The sequence below is a fragment of the Acipenser ruthenus genome, chromosome 5, assembly GCF_902713425.1.
Source record: "Acipenser ruthenus chromosome 5, fAciRut3.2 maternal haplotype, whole genome shotgun sequence".
NCBI lineage: Eukaryota > Metazoa > Chordata > Actinopteri > Acipenseriformes > Acipenseridae > Acipenser > Acipenser ruthenus.
Window position 1 is genome coordinate 32,879,162 of NC_081193.1, and position 19,621 is coordinate 32,898,782.

General features: G+C 36.8%; 1 protein-coding gene and 1 pseudogene across 11 annotated transcripts in view; one reads left to right on the forward strand and one right to left on the reverse strand.

Annotated features, from left to right (window-relative positions):
* Positions 1-5,236: 5,236 nt before the first annotated feature.
* Positions 5,237-8,833, reverse strand: LOC117403177 (vesicular inhibitory amino acid transporter-like; annotated as a pseudogene).
* A 2,014-nt stretch (positions 8,834-10,847) lies between these two features.
* Positions 10,848-19,621, forward strand: part of lama2 (laminin, alpha 2) — a 131,570-nt gene continuing 122,796 nt past the window's right edge. For 9 of the 11 annotated variants that reach the window (XM_059024018.1, XM_059024021.1, XM_059024023.1 and 6 more), the window contains exon 1: positions 10,848-11,013. In XM_059024018.1, coding sequence (XP_058880001.1) covers positions 10,947-11,013 — 67 coding nt within the window. In that variant the 5' untranslated portion in view covers positions 10,848-10,946. The remainder of the gene's footprint in view (positions 11,014-19,621) is intronic. The other 2 variants (XM_034004444.3, XM_034004445.3) reach the window with 1 other exon arrangement.

The following is a 19,621-nucleotide window of genomic DNA, read 5'->3' on the forward strand; positions in this document are numbered from 1 at the left end:
CTTACCTGTGCTTCACTGTTCCTGGAGGGGGAGCCAATTCCTTGACTTAACTGTACTCCACTGTTCCTGGAGGGGGAGCCATTTTCCCATCTTACCTGTGCCCTACTGTTCCTGGAGGGGCGACAGTTCCCAATCTACCTGTGCTATCCAGTCACAGGATCAAGAGAGGTGATCATTCCCAGCCGGCGGAAGAACGCGGAGACGAAGCTGGAATCGTATGTCTAAAGCTGTAGAATAGAGAGGGATGAAGAAGTGAGTTGGTTAATGTCCGTACAGGACTAGAGACTATTAACTGACAATTGTAAATAACTTGTAAATAAAAATCAACTCAGCATGTATTTCCTGGTCCAGTCTCGTCTATCTCAGGGGAAATTATGCCAACTAGTGGCAAAAATCGGAGTGACAGTTTACAGTATAAATTCATCAAAAGACTTTCTTTTGGACCGTTTCATCAAAAGACACTATCTTGTGGAGATATCACCCCATAATGAAATAGGGTATATGAATGACATATGAAAATAATAGAAACAATATGTTACAAACAAGTACAATACAAATGTAAAAATATACAATCACTGTTAACAGTTGACATGAATGGTGGAAGGTTTACACGTGGGAAATGATATCAAGTGGCCTATAAAAACAGGGATTCAAGTGATCTCTGGGTGCTTTCAAAGTGGTCTGAGGAAGACAAAGATTGAATTAAAGGCTTGCCATTTCCATCAGGGTTACTGGACATTACTGAATTCAGGTAGGCCTGGAAGGAACCAACCATAACCTGTGGTGTAACTCTGGTTTATCAGGTCATCTGGAACTTTTAGGCTATTACTATCCTTTTATTCTTGACATGTATTTAAAAAGGAGGTGCTATTATGAAGACTAGTCCTATTTTTTTTTCTTTCTAAATATAATCATGATCACCCTGTCGTGTTTCAGGAAGCCCAAATGACTCACATAATGACTTCAGATACTCTGGGTTACTTTGCAGATTTGCCTTGCGCATTGATCACTATAGCTATTTCAATTAAACTCTACTGCTTACACTGTATAAACCATTACAATATAATAAAAAAAAAATCATAATACCTGTTGTGGAAGGGTGCTGGCCAATTCACTGACAGAGACAAAACTTTATTTGTAACGCCGCTCAGGCGCACTGATTTATTTTTTACCTGCAGAGGGCGCTGTTGTCCATGGCCTGAATACTGGCAACAGTAAACAGGACCATAAGGTTACCAATACTGGTATACAGTCCAGTGCACATACAAGTGTTCAAAAATTATAATGAAAACAAAAGGTGAAAGAAAAAGGGAAAATAAAACTACAAAATAAAGGTGCTGCACGTGGCAGCGTTACCCCGACCGTCGCTATCTGCACAGCCTGGGTCTCCGTCCTATTCTCACCCATTCCCTCAACCTGCTCGTATAATTCGGGGTTCTGCCCAAGTTTTTCCTCGCTCCTAAAAATTATTTTTCTTTTTATTTAATTATTTGGTGTGGTCATTCTTCTCCGGCCATGCTCGGTCCGGCATCTGAACTTCCAGCTGGCTCGTTTCGTCTTAGAGGGGCAGGCCAAGGGAACAACAGAGCGTTATCTTATAGGGTCAGCAAGACCCGCCTCTCAGCCACTCAGAGAGAGGGAAAGCTGCTGCCCCCTTCCTGCAGTACCACGCATGTGCCAGACAGTCAGCACAGATCTCGCCCCCGTTACACCAGTATTCGTAATATGGAAGAGCTACTATTGTGTTCCTACATTTCCAAATTTTATATCCTGGACAGGTGAAGGATTCAATGCAGTTTTTTTTTTGTTAATCTGTAGTTCCTAAAACTTTAAGTCTCGTACAGAGGGTGCCGCTGTGGAAACTGTGAAGGCCACTTCCTCTATCGGTGACTGCATTGTCGTCACAATCATTATGTGTATTGGATCTTTTCTCAAGGTTCTGCTTGCGCTGATGTACGCATCTCCCAAACTTGCCAACCCCGAACAAATCTGTTGTATTTGGACAATTGCTATGTTTTAGTATGAACAAACTGATTTGACTTCCCTTTTACAAAACTTGACCACAGGTTTCACAGTGTACGAAGTTAAAACACAACCATTCCTTACATGACAACATTAAACCACTGTTGCTCTGTGCTATGCAAAGATCTAATTAATACAATTAAGACAATTAAAGGGGAATCAGTTATATTAATTACCTATTTACTTAGTAGTAATGCACGACTCACGACATATCCATTAATGCTTGTCAACCTTGTACATTCATATGACTTTCAACATATACAGCTTTCACCAAGCTACCGCATCTTTCTAAAATATACGGGGGAAGGCAGCAGCAAGGCTGGTAGGTGACGTAATCACACACGAAGACATAAGTCCGATATACGCTCCTTACATAGGAGCCGGCACTTTTGTACAGCGGTATCGACTCTATGCTTTAGTGCTTTAGAGCGCCCGCCCTCTGCCTGTGTGGATTGCCTCACCCTGTGTGATGCGCCTGCCTGCGTTAACCGAGATCGCTACAATATTAAAGCTAATGGTTAAGATTACTTGTTTTCAGCCTTCCCCTATGCTTATACTGTACATATTCTTGAGCAGAATGAGCCATAGCTATCTTCCTTACTAATGTAAACTTGAAATATATATATATATATATATTGTATATGCGAGGCAAATGACATCTGTATCTATGGCTTCAATTCTTTATATGCTCCTACCTTTTCCAGACTTTAAAGCTATATGTGTAAAAATCACAGCTGACAGATTGCACCGTGTAACACATTTTTTTTTTTTTTTCGTTCCTGGGTAGTAAGTGTTATTTCCTAATTGCTTATGCCTCCAAAGTATAGAAAATGGCTATTATTCCCCACAAACTTTGCTTTTGTGACCAGGACAGTGATATTTTGACATTTACCTATTTTCCAGAACATTCCAGATAGATTCAGTGCTGAGTAAACTTGGAGTAACTTCTAGAACTTTCCAGTAATATAAATAGTAGTATAAATACAGGGACCTTAAGCCCACCAGTTCAGTTTAGTTCCAGCTGCCTAAGTGGATACATATCTGCATTTTTCTGAGATGGCATCAAGGTCATAGGAGACTTCAAAATGGTGGCATTCCTGATGGGTCTCCAAGGCAGTTTTACCAAGTTTCCCTGCTATCTTTGCCTTTGGGACAGCAGGGACACCAAGGCGCACTACCACAGGCGGGACTGGCCACAGCGGATCGAGTTCTCTGTGGGGAGGAACAATGTCAAGTGGGAGCCACTGGTGGACCCCCGGAAGGTGCTGATGCCACCACTGCACATCAAATTGAGCCTTATGAAACAATTTGTCAGAGCTCTAGATAAGGAGTCGGCAGCCTTCAAGTACCTTCAAGACTTCTTCCCTAAGCTGTCTGAGGCAAAGGTCAAAGCCGGTGTCTTCGTCGGACCACAGATAAAGAAGATCCTGGAGTGCAATGAATTCCCCAAGAAGCTCACTAGTAAGGAGAAAGCGGCTTGGAACAGCTTTGTCGCAGTGGTTCGGGGCTTCCTGGGCAATCACAAGGCCGAAAACTATGTAGAGCTGGTTGAGACTCTGGTGAAGAACTACGGCACAATGGGCTGTAGGATGTCCCTCAAAGTCCATATCCTTGATGCTCATCTTGATAAATTCAAGGAGAACATGGGAGCGTACTCGGAGGAGCAAGGCGAGCGCTTCCACAAGGATATACTGGACTTTGAACGCCGCTACCAAGGACAGTATAACGAGAACATGATGGGAGACTACATTTGGGGGCTGATTCGTGAAAGTGATTTACAGTATAATCGTAAATCTCGAAAAACTACTCACTTCTAAATCTTTTTTTGTATTACTTTAGTATAAATACATGTTAATTTGGATTCATATGTTGTTTTTTTCTGACTTTGTGAACGAAAAGACACAAATTTGCCCGTTTTCTCATTGGAAATAGGTAAATTTCAAAATATCACTGTCCTGGTCACAAAAGCAAAGTTTGTGGGGAATAATAGCCATTTTCTATACTTTTGAGGCATAAGCAATTAGGAAATAACACTTACTACCCAGGAACAAAAATTGTGTTACATAGTGTTGTCTATCTGGAGGTGGAACGCAGAGCGAGCGGGCAATAGGCCAATGTTAAGGTCATGTGATTTCTCTGCTGCGAGATGTGATACTAACTAACGGATGGTAAAAATTCAGTATTTTTTTTTTAAATGACATGCTTTTGGAATATTAATTTGTTAAGTGTGTTCATAGAATGTTGTTTTCGTTTGAGAGTTGTAAAAAATGCACTGTACTGTGGGCTAAGTTTTGAGATGCAGACGTGTTTTTTTTTTATAGAAATGTTTTCATACTAACTTTTGTACTTGATAACATTTAAAAATCCAATTGGTGCATACGATTAATATTTTTTGCAACAAATCCAAAGCTTTTAATATGTTTCCATATTAACAAAAGCGAGTTATTAATCAAATTGATTAATCTTGTTACATAATTGATTTATTAAAAGGTTTGGATATACTGTTACTTGATTGATTACTGTCTTGTTGACAGACATCTTAAAATAATGTTATAATATGTTTTGTTGGAAAATAAAATAAAAAGGTCTTCTTTAGGTTGTGCTGGGGGGGTCTGCTTCACAGTCTTGCACCAGGGCCCAGTAAACCCTAGTGCCGACATTGTATAGGATTAGAATGGTAGCTAACAAAAAGATTCCATAAATCTAAAGAATCACACACTGTGGCAAACATTATATATTTTATAATTTTAAAAAATATATATTTCAGGTACTAAACTACTGTATGTTGATTTATGTTTGCATATCTCACTTATTTACTTAAGTTGTCCAACACCTTCTTTCCTGTCATTAACCAACCAACTGCTTCCTCTATTGAGTGACATGTGTAGCAGTCAGCTGCTTCCTCTGTTGAGTGTCATGTGTAGCAGTCACTGACATGCTTTGATGCCAATGACACAGATCAGGTGAAATAAACTAAGAAGTTAAACAGTAACAGAGTTTCTGAAAGCAAACCTTTTTAACCTAGTGTAGTACCAGATTCCATGGTTTAAAATGAAATTACACACTGTAAGTTGAAGACACATAGTTTCACACCTAATTAGCCAATGAATGGGGGCCAATGCATTTTATCAACTTTTCTACCTCTATACAAACCAGTTACAAGTATATTTACTGTGTTGCTAAATTGTTGAAGCCCTTTAAAATGTAAACCCTTTTATATGTTTCCAAAAGCCTCAATTAGCCCTTTAATGGAACAAATGACTCCAGACAGGCTACAGAGGGTCCCCAAAACCAAAATGGAAACATCAAGGGTCTTATTCTTGCAATTCAGTTTCCTCCATTTTAGTTTCAGGTGAGAAAAAGAAGGAAGGTCATAGCTGCACCTGTCATGCTGCCTGTTAACCCCATTAACAGGGAAAAGCATGGCATGTACATAGCCATGAGGAAAGTTAACAACAGAATACAGCCTCTCAGGAACACAGCCCTGTATTGTGCTGTAGCATGGGTTGAGTCTAGCTGGAAAATACAGCCTTGTATGATTTCAGTGGCTGTGTAAGGGTAGGACAAAAGGGCTTTTGCTAGCAAACACAGGTTAACCACTGTTCGGAGAGTGGAAGGCAAGTTATTATTTATTTTGTTTCTTTGCTCCAAGTCAGGAAGGCAAGCACAGCAAATTAAGTCTTAAAGATGCAGGCGAAAAAGTGTGTCATCTTCACAAAACTGCCCCGGTTTTCCATGTTGCCCTCTAGGGTGGGAAGGAAAATTTGGTAAGTGTAGCTGAATATGATGACCCCTAAAGATACAAGAAAGTTTTCAAAAACCTACTGAGAACTTTATCCTCCTCCAGGACCATCTGTGTATCTGAGTCAAGAAATATGCAGTCACTATGAAAGTGATAATGAACTGCGCTGAGGAGCAAAGGAGGCTGAGAGACAATCCGGAGGTTGAGGATCAACATACAGGGCATCAGTGTGACAAATGCTATCACTGACCTGGCTGTCTGGGAGAGTGCCATGTATGGGAGACTGTGGTACATAACATTTCCACTTACAACCAGGTACTGTACAAGATGCAAGTCATTATCACTTGAACCACTTGGGCCACGTTGACTATTTTACCGCCGAGTCTGAGGATCAGCTGCTTGCAGCAGGCATTAGCAATGTCTTCATAAGTATTTCTTACCCGGATAGGCAATCCTTCTTCATTCACCTCATACAGACAGGCAATGAGTATTTTGTCAGAGTAGCAGCAGATAACTGCAACCAAGATTATAAGAAGCAAGCTGAGGTATGCACTGTGCAGGAGAACATATGGCAGTCCTAGAACAAAAATGCCCTAGGAAAGTAGAAAGTATTGAGTCTGAACTGGTAAAGCATCTTTTTTATTCTTTTATACAGACTAGTCATTTTGCTTTGATTAGGAATTAATATGTTTGTGACATATGTAGACAGTAAAAGATGTTCTAGATATTTGTCAATATATCTGTGTGATATATAATTAAATGTATATGAATACAATGCCCCTATCAAAACAACACTATTTTCAATTGTGTCTAGGTAATCTATTTGCAACCATGAGTTAATTTAGTATTGGTAGAGCAGTCAGCCAATGTCGCAATTAACAATGGTAGATTATTTTGCTGTGAAAGCTTTTCTCAATTTAATGTTTTCTGTTGGGATAGATAAGTTTGTTTTAATTAAATGATGCAGTTCTTTCACCAACAGCCAAGATGTTTGAATGATAAATGAGTACAAACATAAAAATAATAAAAATAAATAAAATGTGGATTTGTTTAGAATTGAAATAGCTGATAAGGCAGGTTTCCAAATGATCCTTCACCTATTGTGCTAGTGTTGTGTGGAATGATCTGGCAGCATATCCACCTTTCAGTAGTCAAAAAACATAATCTTTTTCATGCTTGCAAACTACAAAACACACTGCCTGCAAATCTATTTTTAGCATTTCCTGCATTCAACCTTCTTAAAAGCATTTCTGTTAAAATGCATTCACAAGGAGGCTGCTGCAGAGAATTAATATGCATCATGTTTTTTAGAACGAGAGGAAAATGATTTCAGTCTGCTTGCATAAAAAAGTATTTTTAAAATATGTTAGCCATTACCAGATGCTAGTGTGCAGTTAAACTGTGAGTCAATGTGTTTTTAATGAAGATCAAGTTCCTCTTTAAAAATATAGTATTAGTATATTGCTTTGGCGCATTTGCTTCAAATACAGATATGTTTTATGCCAATATATAGATATGTCAATAACCCCTTGCAGTACATTTCTATTTAAAACATGTAGTATCAAAGTAACCAAACAACTAATTCCACTTTAAAAGTAAACCTTATATAATCATCATACAGTATGTAAATGTCTCTTGCTTTAAAAAGAACAATGGATTTAGATGTTCTTTATCTCTGCATGATAGTACCAATAAAAGGTGCCCTTGTTATCTGTCCACCATTAAACAGCAACAGTTGTTGTTTCAATATTGTTTCAATATTTTCTGCCTACCTAAAAAGGACACATTTTATTGTATGAACATTTCACTAACAGATTAATCTGGGATCAAAATGTAACTATACTGTGCTGAGTTACATTATAGTGTAAAGTACCTTTTTAAACATTATATATTGTAGACAAGAAATAAATCTAGCTCTGTAATACCACAACAAAACAGCTGATAGTTACCTGGATTGCGTTGGTAACATTCCAGGTGGTGATCTGAGCGGCGGCACTTTCCAGGGCTGGAACAGATGGGCTAATAGCTAGATCCTCCAGGCACTGGGCACTATTGGGGGCTAACAGCCCATCTGGCTCCTCTTTGTCTTCTCTGTGAGTCCTGTCCAACTCAATCCTCTGGGCAAAATTTAAACTCTCCTCATCCACATCTTCACTAAATCTGTACCTTTTCCACTTCGAAAGTCTTAAAAACTCAGCCTGGTTAACGAACCAGCTCAGCTTAAAAAAAGGCATCTTAAAAGATGATGTATTTATTCTTAAATCAGCCTTTATTTTTTAAAACATAAAATCCAGGTTCTTTATATGTAGATCTAGAAAGAAACAGCTACCAGTACTTTTGTTAACCTGAGATAGGTTGAAATGAATTTACTTTTCATCTGTAGCTCAAACTCAGTAAATGAGGTCCACAGCCCACAAATAGAAATTTAAAATTCAAATGTTGCCTCTTGCAGCACACAAATCACTCACACCAATGAGTGCATGCAACAAGTGAGTGATTGGTTGAAGACCTGTAAAAGGTTTTTTCAGTTCGAAAAGCTATTTATGTTGAGTTAACTTGCATACATTAAAAAAACAAACAAAAAAAAAACAATGGCTCAGCTATTGCCTCTATTTAAAATATTCAATAAACATACTGTACATGTAAGAAAATGAATGTTTATGGAAGGAATACATAATTTGTTTACAATGAAAATGTACCTGTAACAGGATAGTGTCAGGCCCCAGCCAACCTGCCAACCCTATAATTCCAACACACAAATATACAATTTATCTTTAGAGCTTTTGCCTTGCCACACACCTCCCCTCATGTACGCAGCACACATGGCCGTAATCGGTCACCTCCACCCTTAAAACACCAACCCCCTCCCCCCATGTCCATCTTTACCCGTCTGGATTCTTGTGAGTGGGTTGGAGTGCGGGTTGGTCCCGACTGGTGGTCGGGGTTGTGGTGGAAGGGGTCCCCTCTCCTCCTCCGGCCGAGGTGATCCTGGGTCTTTTGTAAGCAGCGCCCGTTTGCCCCCCCTGTGATACCTGGGCTTTTGTAAGGGGGTGCCCATTTAACCCCCATAGTTACCCCTGGGCTTTTATAAGGGGGTGCCCATTTAACCCCCATAGTTACCCCTGGGCTTTTGTAAGGGGGTGCCCATTTAACCCCCATGGTTATCCCAGGGCAGTGACTCTTCCCATTTGGGGGTTCCTCTACAGAGGGTGGCCCCAATGCTGGCAGTGCTGGTCCCTCCGGTGGTGGCGAAACTGGCAGTGGCGCAGGGCACTCCGGCTGTGGCAATGCTGGCAACGATGCGGGGCCCTATGGCAGTGGCAGCTGCGCTTGGCCCTCCGGCAGCAGCAAAACTGGCTAATGAGGATTTTAACCACCATTTTAACCACCTCCCTGCCAACCCTATATTCCCAACAATCATAAATATAAAATGTATCTTTAGGGCTTTTGGCCTGCCACAGTACCCAAAACAATTCAATTACAAACCTTTTTTTCTCCGTCCATACCATGATGAACATTGTGTTTGGGGATGTGGGTTCTTGCAGACAAACGGGGCACTTGTTCACTGTTTTAAACAGAAATAAAAGGTTATCCTTTCTTTGAGAACAGGAAGTTTGTCAGGCTGACATAAATCTGGGCGCTTCTCCTTTAAACAAATAGGAGTCATGAAACTATCGCCTTAGAATCAATACACTGAAGAAAGCACTAACCAATCTCCTATATCTCTTAGACTGAGACTGGTCCTAACTCAGGTCTTTTGTGTAAATTAGTATAAATTTTACTCAAAATTAAAGTTATTTAATATTGTTTTCACTTCATAATCTAGGTTAATAACACATGCATGATATTTTCGATAAGCACTTGTACATTGATGGCTTTACTGAAAATTTTTTTACTTTTTCAGCTTGATCATATGAGTGCAGAAGTTGGCAGGGGTCATACACTTAAAGCAGAAAAGACATTTTTATCTGCTGACTAATTCTGTGCAAAAAAATAAAAACAAAACTAAAACTTACATTTGCAATACCGGGGGAAGCATTCTAGGGTTAACAGGTGTAATCAAAGGATTTAATGCAAATCATTTCACTTTGAATACAGTGAGGATATTCTTGATTAATTTACTCAAGAGGTTTGTTTGTGAAAGAAGCACACTTTAAAAGATCATTAAATAATATACTGTACAGATCCACTTCAATTAATAGTCCAAATTTCTGACAGGATGTTCATTATAAATGTATGATTGAGAAATACATAAAATAAGCATTCACTTTCTCATGACAGTGAGCATGTGAGGTCAAGGTAGAGGTTTAACGCTAGAGGATGCAATAGAGCTCCAATTACCAATACCAAACTTTGGGTAAAGCTGGGCAAGTTTGTTCAGTTTAGTTTAAGAGATTCAGCTTATTATGACACTGCAGTTTGTAAAGATTCCTTTCAAGCCTCGTATTCTTCTTAATAATCATTATAATGTAGTACGATAATATTTATAGCATATTGTATAAATATATACATTTAACAAAATACAACTTGATTGTCTGATAGGCATGTTAACTAAATGAATAATTCGCTGATGTTTGACTACTTTTTTCATCTGGGCAAGTTATAAATGATAACATATGTTAGCATAGTGCTAATCCTTAAATAAAATATACTGAATTCTCCTTCTACCATAACGCAGACTATTCCGCAAGAGGTCATTAACAATCGTTAAATATTCAATAAATAAATAACGTATAAACTGTAGTTAATATACATTTTACATTCCCCTGTCCTTTAAACCGCGTGTACAAGTCTTTTATTAAACAAAGCTAAACATCTAACGTCTTTTAGTCTATTCTATAAAACCTCATAGAATCAACATGGTTTCAAACACGGATTCGTTGAATTTAGGACTTTTCTGTTATTGCAATATTTTACAGGGTTATACAGTATAAATACAAATACCGTATAAATTGTTGATGCATTCGGCAGAGGATACATTCTGACATGTATTCAATCAAATGTCTTTTTTGGGCAGATTTAGCGCCCCCATGGTTGGGGGAGCGGTTTCAAAATACTTTGAACTTCCCAACGTCTCCATTAGACATCCCTGAATATTAGAAAGCTCGTGGTGCGCTGCACAAAAGTGTGTCTGTTTAGTTAGATAGACTTATTCTGTAATGAAGAAGTAGCAAAACTGAAAATGAAAACTCTCTCGATTCTTGCAATCATTGCGTTGCTATGGCAATGCTGTCGGGCTCAACAGAGAGGTGAGTGGAATTTTACCATTATAACTGCTTAAGTTAAAAAATATATATAATGATTTAGTCTGGTGCAGTAGAAAGTACCATCCATGTTTGAGAATAACAGACTATTAACAAATGTGCATTTAGCTTCACAGTGTATATGTATTTCATTACACTTTAACAATAATGTACGTGCAATTCATATTGAATGGATAAAACAAAAAAGAAAAAAAAACAGTAACAAACTTTTTTTTTTTTTTAATCAATTACAGATTTATGAAAGGGTTAGATTGCAAGGTATGCCACTGCATACATAAATAATATGTTCCCTTATTATATCTTAGGTAAGTTAGTCAAGTTCATAATGTTTGACACATATTGAAAGCATACTGTAAAAGTTTAACATGTAAAATGCCCTGTCATAAACTTCAATCCTAGACTACATTTCCTGTATAATTGCACTATGGTCTATAGTGCTCAACCCTTTTAAATTGCTAATATGCTGAGGTTACAAAACTTTGTGTTGCTTTAAAACTGCAACAGCTTTAAGTATAGTTTACTAATAAATTAAGAGTGTAGCTAAGACACTAAGTTGAAAACGCAAAACAGCACATTATTTTCACACAATTTGTTCTTTGCACATTATTTGTTTCCATCCAGTACTTGCAGACCGCTTTTCCTTTTTTCATCAGTATCAGTGTTCATTAAGCTAAGTTCAGTGAATTTAAATTTTGAGTGATATTTTTCAGTATACAGGGCCTGCATCTTTATTTCAATGATATGTCTTCAATTATTTTATGTTCTTTCATGCAAATGTGCATGGACATGACTGTGGATTAATACAGTATGTCACTCCTATAATGAGATAATAAAAACTACTTGTCAGAGGGTGTATGTCAAGCTGTTCTCAACATTTTACTTTTCACCTGCCTATTCTGTACATATTTATAATAGCTACATGGTATACTGGGCCCTATAGATATATCAGAGTAATAAGAGTCCTTCTCTCAATATACTGTGATGTTAAAATAGGACATTGGATTACTAGGTCAAGTTTGTTTAATTTACAGTGAAATTACCCGCATTTAATCACCAGGGAGAAGGTTGACAAAGAGATTTTAAAGATCTGACATTGGTACAGGCATTCAAAGCAGCTGGTCTCGGCTAATTTTAGACAGGTGTAAATAGAAGACAGTACCATCCAGGCCTATACAGTATCTATTACAGATATAGCAAACAGAAAGAGCTGTGCATTAAGTTCTGTTTTTAATGTGTGTTCAGTGTTTAACTTTAAGTGACAGCAGCAAGAGCTGTCACTGGAGAAAGATTTGTTTAAGGTTATACAAAAATGCCAGCTACCATGTTGTAAGTTCTACATCGTGATTTTTTTTGTAAGACAATACAGCAACACCGATTATTCTATTGATGATAGAAAAAAGGGTTTTCTTAAAATGTCACATTTTTTGAGAGAGCAGCATGTTTGCATAAAGCAGGCAGGGGTATATAACTGTCCATATTGTGCTGGCGCAGAATAATTATGTTACAGAGCTAATTGTTTATAAATGTTAGTGATGTTGGTTGATGTCAACCCTTGTAACCATTTATCAAGTATTTGATTTAAATGCATAAACTGCAGCTGCTCATTTCCATCACTATCAGCAATACATGCAGATCTGTCTAATTTCAAATAAGTGTATATCAGTCACTTATTTATCACCTAATGTCAGAATAAAGGTTGTTCAAGGTCCATTTGAAACATCAAGTTGAGAAGAAGGTGATTGTATCCTATTGGATTTTTCATGCCACATTTTGTATGCTTTACTTACGTATTGTGTCATGTGGCTTAAGTTTAAAGGTGTATCAATGTCCTAAAACAAAACAAAAAAGCTAACATGCTAACTCTTATTAGGTTCATTTTAAAATAATGTGTTCTGATCTTCAATTCCCAGTTATAAATTAGGAGGACCAATGAGTCAGGTTGCTATATAGAAATATATTATTTGTCTGTTCAACATGTTAAAATGGTCTTTGTCTGATGTGTTTCTTTGTCAAGTGCATATTTTTCCTTATACAATAATGCAGTTTCTTGTAATTTTTTAATATTTACAAATCAGCTAGGTAGAGTGTACTAGAGATGCTAACTAGGACGGTGTTGTAAAAAAAACAACGTTCACCCAACGTTCATGCATTGCTAGTTAACGCATCACTTACCTGAGAACCTGCAGTGTGCACTCAGGGGCATTTCATAATTGCTTAATATGATATTCTGACAATAAGATTTTTTAATCTTGTTTCAGATGCTGTTGTACATATACACTGCCTTGGTATATTTTTTGCTCTGTTGCCTTTTATATACTTTTTTTCCCTGATTACAATAACAGACCAGAGAACAAACAAAGGTTACAAATGTGATAGTTTCTTTTTGTATGCTCTGTGTTTTTGTTTGCATTGTATTGTGTTGGATTTGCATTTATAGTGACCTGTGAAGTAGTACAATATTTCAGTTTGCTTTATTGTCAAGGTCATAAAATCCGTTTTCTAACCTTTACCTGTTAGCATCATGTTCAATGAATTAGAATGCTGACTTTAAATGATGCTTTTAACATGTGCATGGCGCTTGACTGGAAACAAACTGGTAAAATGGGTTTCATGTAACTTTTAATTTAGCATGACAAGTTTATCATTAGCATGGTGACATTTTCATGAGGCTATTTAAATACTGAAGGAGGATCTATTTAAATCAGCTTGGACTCATTTATACTTAGCCTAAATAGTTAATGGTATTTACATGAGGTTTGTTGATTGAGCATGACAAATGTTGTAAATTTAACATGAAAGCACGAATGATTCAGCTCCTTCAATTATCCTAAGGATTGCTTATCATGTGATATTCACTTAAAATTGACATGCTTACTACTGTCGGTCTTTGCTGTATTGCACGAAAGTAGTTCAGTATTTCATCACTAAACAGTAATGTGACACTTGGAACTCCAAGACCATGCATATTTCAGTTAACATGATTTTGTTTGCTTTTTTTTTTATCATACACCCATTCTTAGACACTCAAATTGAATGCATGATAATACGAAAATCATATTACAATTTAAATGTACAGTATATATAGCAAAAGATAATTGTGTAAAGAAGAACAAACACAAAAAACAGCTTCATTAACTGCAAAAGGTCTTCCATTTGTCAGTTTTGTGCCATACATATACTGAATTATTATCTTGCCCTTTCATTGGCACACAGGGAATTTTTAGAATTATACACCCTCTTGTTTTGTCCCTGTCCAAAGATTTTTGGCTCTGTGAAATTACAAATAGACATTCCTGTCATATGTAGAGCTTGTAGGCTTCTTGCTGATAGAATCTTTGTTTTGGACAATGCCATTTGCCCACCCAGATCATCTAAGCCCTGTTGTGAGAAATGCTATATTTAATTTGTGTGAATGTCAAAGGGTGAAAATCAGGTCAGAAGTGTATTTTTAAAGTCTCTTCCCATATGCTGCACAACAACATTGTAATGTTGCATTGAGTTCATTGTAATGTTGTAGTATCATGTGTGCACCCTGTACACAATGGAGTTATTGGGTCAGATTTGCAAAGCATTTATTCCAGTCGGTAAGAAAAACTGAATTAGTTATTGTATTTTTTTGTAGTTTTCTCTTTGAAAAATTGAATAAATTACACATTGGAGTAAATGCTTTGAAAATATGCCTATTATATGTAAGAAGTTCTGTATTCTGGGATGAACAAAAATGTAATTCAGATGCAACAATGTAGAAATGAACTCGACAATTTGAGAAAAGCTGAAGGTTTGATTTAGCAAAGAAATAAATATAGCTTCATGTTTTAAGTGATCCATTTCTTGTGTAATGGAACTGGCATTCAGAATATTGACTCCCGTGATTCAAATTGTGCAGTTTGTCAGGGTTTCTAATGAGTGGTTTGTAGGATCTCATATGGGCATACACAAGCCATTGGAAAGTTAATGTGATTCCAGTTGTTTCACATTAGGGAACAGTGCTGTAAAAGCAAGTAAGGTGTTATTGAAATTTCTGTTGTAAAGTGCTTCCGCTTTATTGGGATGACAGGGAGTTCCCTGACTAGTGGAATGAACCTAAAACATACAACAAGATTTTCTAAAAAAGTTAAATAATAAGAAAAGGCGTGACAATATTCCATATGTCCCTGTAGTTAACAAGGTTGCTGAAGTACAACTGTCTGACGTAAGCTTTTCAAGCGACATACTGGCATATAGTTCTAGTTGCCTGCCTTATGTAGGCTAGATGACCAAAAGTATTAGTAAGCATCAGCATCTAGTGGACAGCAGTGTATTGCCACAAAAACAAAAGGAAATTTGATCCAAGTGGCAGTTCCTGCAACTTAACTCATCAAAATACTGCCTTTTTATTTTGGTAAAAAATATATTTTAAGCTTTCCGTTCTTTCTCAGAGTATCAGGTATATGCAATAACTGTCAAATGCATGTAATGGTGGTGCCAAATTACAGAATCTTTGAGTTTTACACAGGTTTGTTTTGTGATCTGCATACATGACCTTCAAGTTATTTTATACTTGGTACTGTCATTAGTGCATAATGGATGGCTAAATCACTTCGGGCCCTATTCATGAAAGTACTTGCCGACTGCCGTAATAAAACTAATTTTGTTTAAAACTAACAAAAGTCGTCCATATTGCTATTCATAAAATGATCTGAGCAAACAGGTGACTGTCGCAGAGCGCTTTATGAATGGGTATACAGTCGTTCTAGAACGAAAATCTGCCTCTTTTTGATGACATCAGCAGCATTATTAATGTTCCCTGGTTGCCGTTAGTAGCTGTTGCAAAAAGAAAAAATGCAATCCACTGACAGTACTACCGAAACCCGAGTCTGCAGCTGCCAGTCACTGGCAGTTTGCAAACCCTGATTCCGATGCCCCTATCACATCTGCCACAAATTCAGGACATGTCATAATTTAGAAAAAATAATTTTTTTAAATAAATACTTTGTATTTTCATTTGGTTTGGCAATGTTGGTAAACACATTTTCATACACACACATAAGATTTCCATTCTTAACTGCAGGAACAAAAAATAAAAAATGACTGTAAGAGGATGTTTGAATAATACTGTAATTCTAGTAATAATAATAATAATAATAATAATAATAATAATAATAATTTTGAAAACTTTAAATGTTAATCTTACAAATTCTCAACTATTATTATTATTATTATTATTATTATTATTATTATTGTTATTATTAATAAACCCTGCTTAAAGCAGGGAATCAATCAGGGGCGAGTTTATGTTTATGAATCAGTGAAAGTTTCATGCTGTATTGCACACTGTACATAAAATGGATCGTTTTGTGGTGCGTGAAATAAAAAAAAAAAAAAAAGACTCCCTTTCGAACACTTATCGAGCCTCGCACTGAAGCTTGATTAGTGTTTTTTGCAATACCAAGCAAGCCCAAATTTCCCACCGACTGCATCAGTTTCACACAGGCATCAGTAAACAGGTTCACACAGGCAGTATTCTTCCAAACTGTTTATTGTGAACACATGTAAACAAAATAAAAAGAAAATGACCGCTGTCAGCCTTAGATCATGGCAAATAAATAATAATATTAAAATAACTGTCTATTCTCAGTCTCTCACTTGCTCTCTGTTTCACAGCACTGTTTCAAAATGATTACATAAGATAAGAACATAAGAACGTTTACAAACAAGAGGAGGCCGTTCAGCCCATCTTGCTCGTTTGATTGTTAGTAACTTATTGATCCCAGAATCTCATCAAGCAGCTTCTTGAAGGATCCCAGGGTGTCAGCTTCAACAACATTACTGGGGAGTTGGTTCCAGACCCTCACAATTCTCTGTGTAAAAACGTGCCTCCTATTTTCTGTTCTGAATGCCCCTTTATCTTATCACCATTTGTGAATCCTGGTCCTTGTTTCTTCAATCCCTACTGCATTCAGTTTGAGAATTAATCTTTTATGCAGGACTTTGTCAGGTATGTCAAACTGTATAACAGAGCAAGTATAATAAGAAAATATGTCTTTAAAAAAATACTTAGCTTAGACTTGACTGGAAAGCATTCAATAGTTATCAACAGCATTTTGCTGTCGTTCACTCTTATGAATAGCAAGTTGACAATCAGGACCGAAGAAAACTTTATGCTAATCGTTAAGCTTTATCTCAATTAGTTTAAAACATGTTTCATAGACGAAAATCGTTGGGGCTTAACGACACATCTCAATTATCTATTATGAGTATCAACTGCTGTTAAATAGGCGACTATGGACTGAATCCGATCATGTACTCCTGTTTTCTCATTTCGAAAGGCATTAACCCTTTATGAATAGAGCCCTTCATACTGTACTGAACACCTATGTTTTCCATAGACAGATAAGTAAATTAATTCTTTTATTTTTATAAAATAATTATTTTTAAATGCAATGATGTATAATGCAAGCTTAAGTGAGGAAACAAGGAATAATAATTACATTTTTATTATTATTATTATTTGTTTATTTAGCAGACGCCTTTATCCAAGGTGACTTACAGAGACTAGGGTGTGTGAACTATGCATCAGCTGCAGAGTCACTTACAACTACGTCTCACCCGAAAGACGGAGCACAAGGAGGTTAAGTGACTTGCTCAGGGTCACACAATGAGTCAGTGGCTGAGGTGGGATTTGAACCGGGGATCTCCTGGTTACAAGCCCTTTTCTTTAACCACTAGACCACAAAGCTTATAATTAATGAAGTACCTTAGATGAAGAATAACATAGCAAATAATCTACTTTTATTTTAGCTTTACTGGAGTGACAGTGCTGGGTAACTGGGTAACTCATTAAGCTATCTGGCCTTTGTATAGGAAAAAGTTAATTCACTCGAGGATAACTGAAAACTAACCTTTTGAAATGGAAATTGCAGATGTTTTTATGGGAGTGGCATTTAATGTGACTATAAATGCTGCTTATTTTTGTGGAAGTAAAATACGGAGTAGACAATGAATCACAAATCAGAAAAGAACACACTGTTCAAGCTTAGAATGTCAGTGGATTTCTCAATCATTTTACTAATGTATTCAATGCCGTTTGTTAGTAAGGAACAGCACACTGTGACTTTGTGGTACTTAAAATACGCACACTGGGGTTGAAGAACCATTAGCATGTATTAAGATTAAGCATCAACACCCCTACGCTTGGAGATGTTTGCTATGTTTATGAGAGCAATAAGAGAAAGTTGACATTGTGTGCAGCATACAGATATTATTTGCATAGCAGTAAGACTTGCTTTTGGTAAATGTCACCAGTGATAAATAAGTAATTAACTGGGTAAACAGAAAATTATAAATCTGTATCTGGAGATAAACGTGTGTGTGTATGTGTGTGTGTGTGTGTGTGTGTGTGTATGTGTGTGTGTGTGTGTGTGTGTGTGTGTGTGAGTGTGTGTGTGTGTGTGTGTGTGAGTGTGTGTTTTGATCACCTCCAAATATGAGTGCCTATCATAGGATGGCTTAGGATAACAAAAGATTAGATAAGCCCTTTAAAGTTTATTCCTAGCTTACTCTCTGGTCTTGTGATTGAAATGGACAAAAAAGAAAGAGAAAGCTTATGGATACAAATGTGTATTGCATCTAGCTGTGGATTTCAACTTTAATTAATTATGTGGAATGATGATGCTTTAAAACACTATTATGCAGTTATGTTATTGGGCTTATATTACATGAAAGTATCTGATTTTAATTTATAACATGGGTTGTGGACACTATTATTGAAGACAGCTTTTAATCTTTGTATCAAAATTTGGAAATTGGCTGAAATGCTAAATAGTGTTCTATTTTACAAATAAAAAATTAAAATCAAGGAATCACAAATAAAATGTAATATACCTCAAAACATGTTCATACGGATGTACAGTGGCTCTCAAAGTATTCACTACCCTTGGACTTTTCCACATTTTATTGTGTTACAACATGGAATCAAAATGGATTTAATTAGGAGTTTTTGCTACTGATCAACACAAAAAAAGTTCATAATGTCAAAGTGAAAAATAAAATCTATAAATTGTTCTAAATTAATTACAAATACAAAACAGAAAATAATTGATTGCATAAGTATTCACCTCCTTGAGTCAATATTTGGTAGAGGCACCTTTGGCAGCAATTACAGCCATGAGTCTATTTGGCTAAGTCTTGCTATAATACACCTAAATAATCTCTGGTACAACCAATTGTCTTTAGAAGTCACATAATTAGTTGAATGGAGTCCACCTGTGTCCACCTGTGTGCAATTAAGGTGTTTCACATGATTTCAGGTTAAATACACCTATCTCTGGGAGGTCCCACAGTTGGTTAGTACATTTCCTAACAAAAACTACATCATGAAGACAAAGGAACATTCAAAGCAAATCCAGAATAAGGTTCTTCAAAAGCACCAATCAGGGGTAGGATATAAGAACATTTCCAAGGCACTGAATATCGCCCGGAGCACAGTAAAGTCCATTATTAAGAAATGGAGAGAATATGGCACAACTGTGAATCTGTCTAGAACAGGCCGTCCTCAAAAACTGAGTATCCGGGCGAGAAGGGCACTAGTCAGGGAGGCCACCAAGAGGCCTAG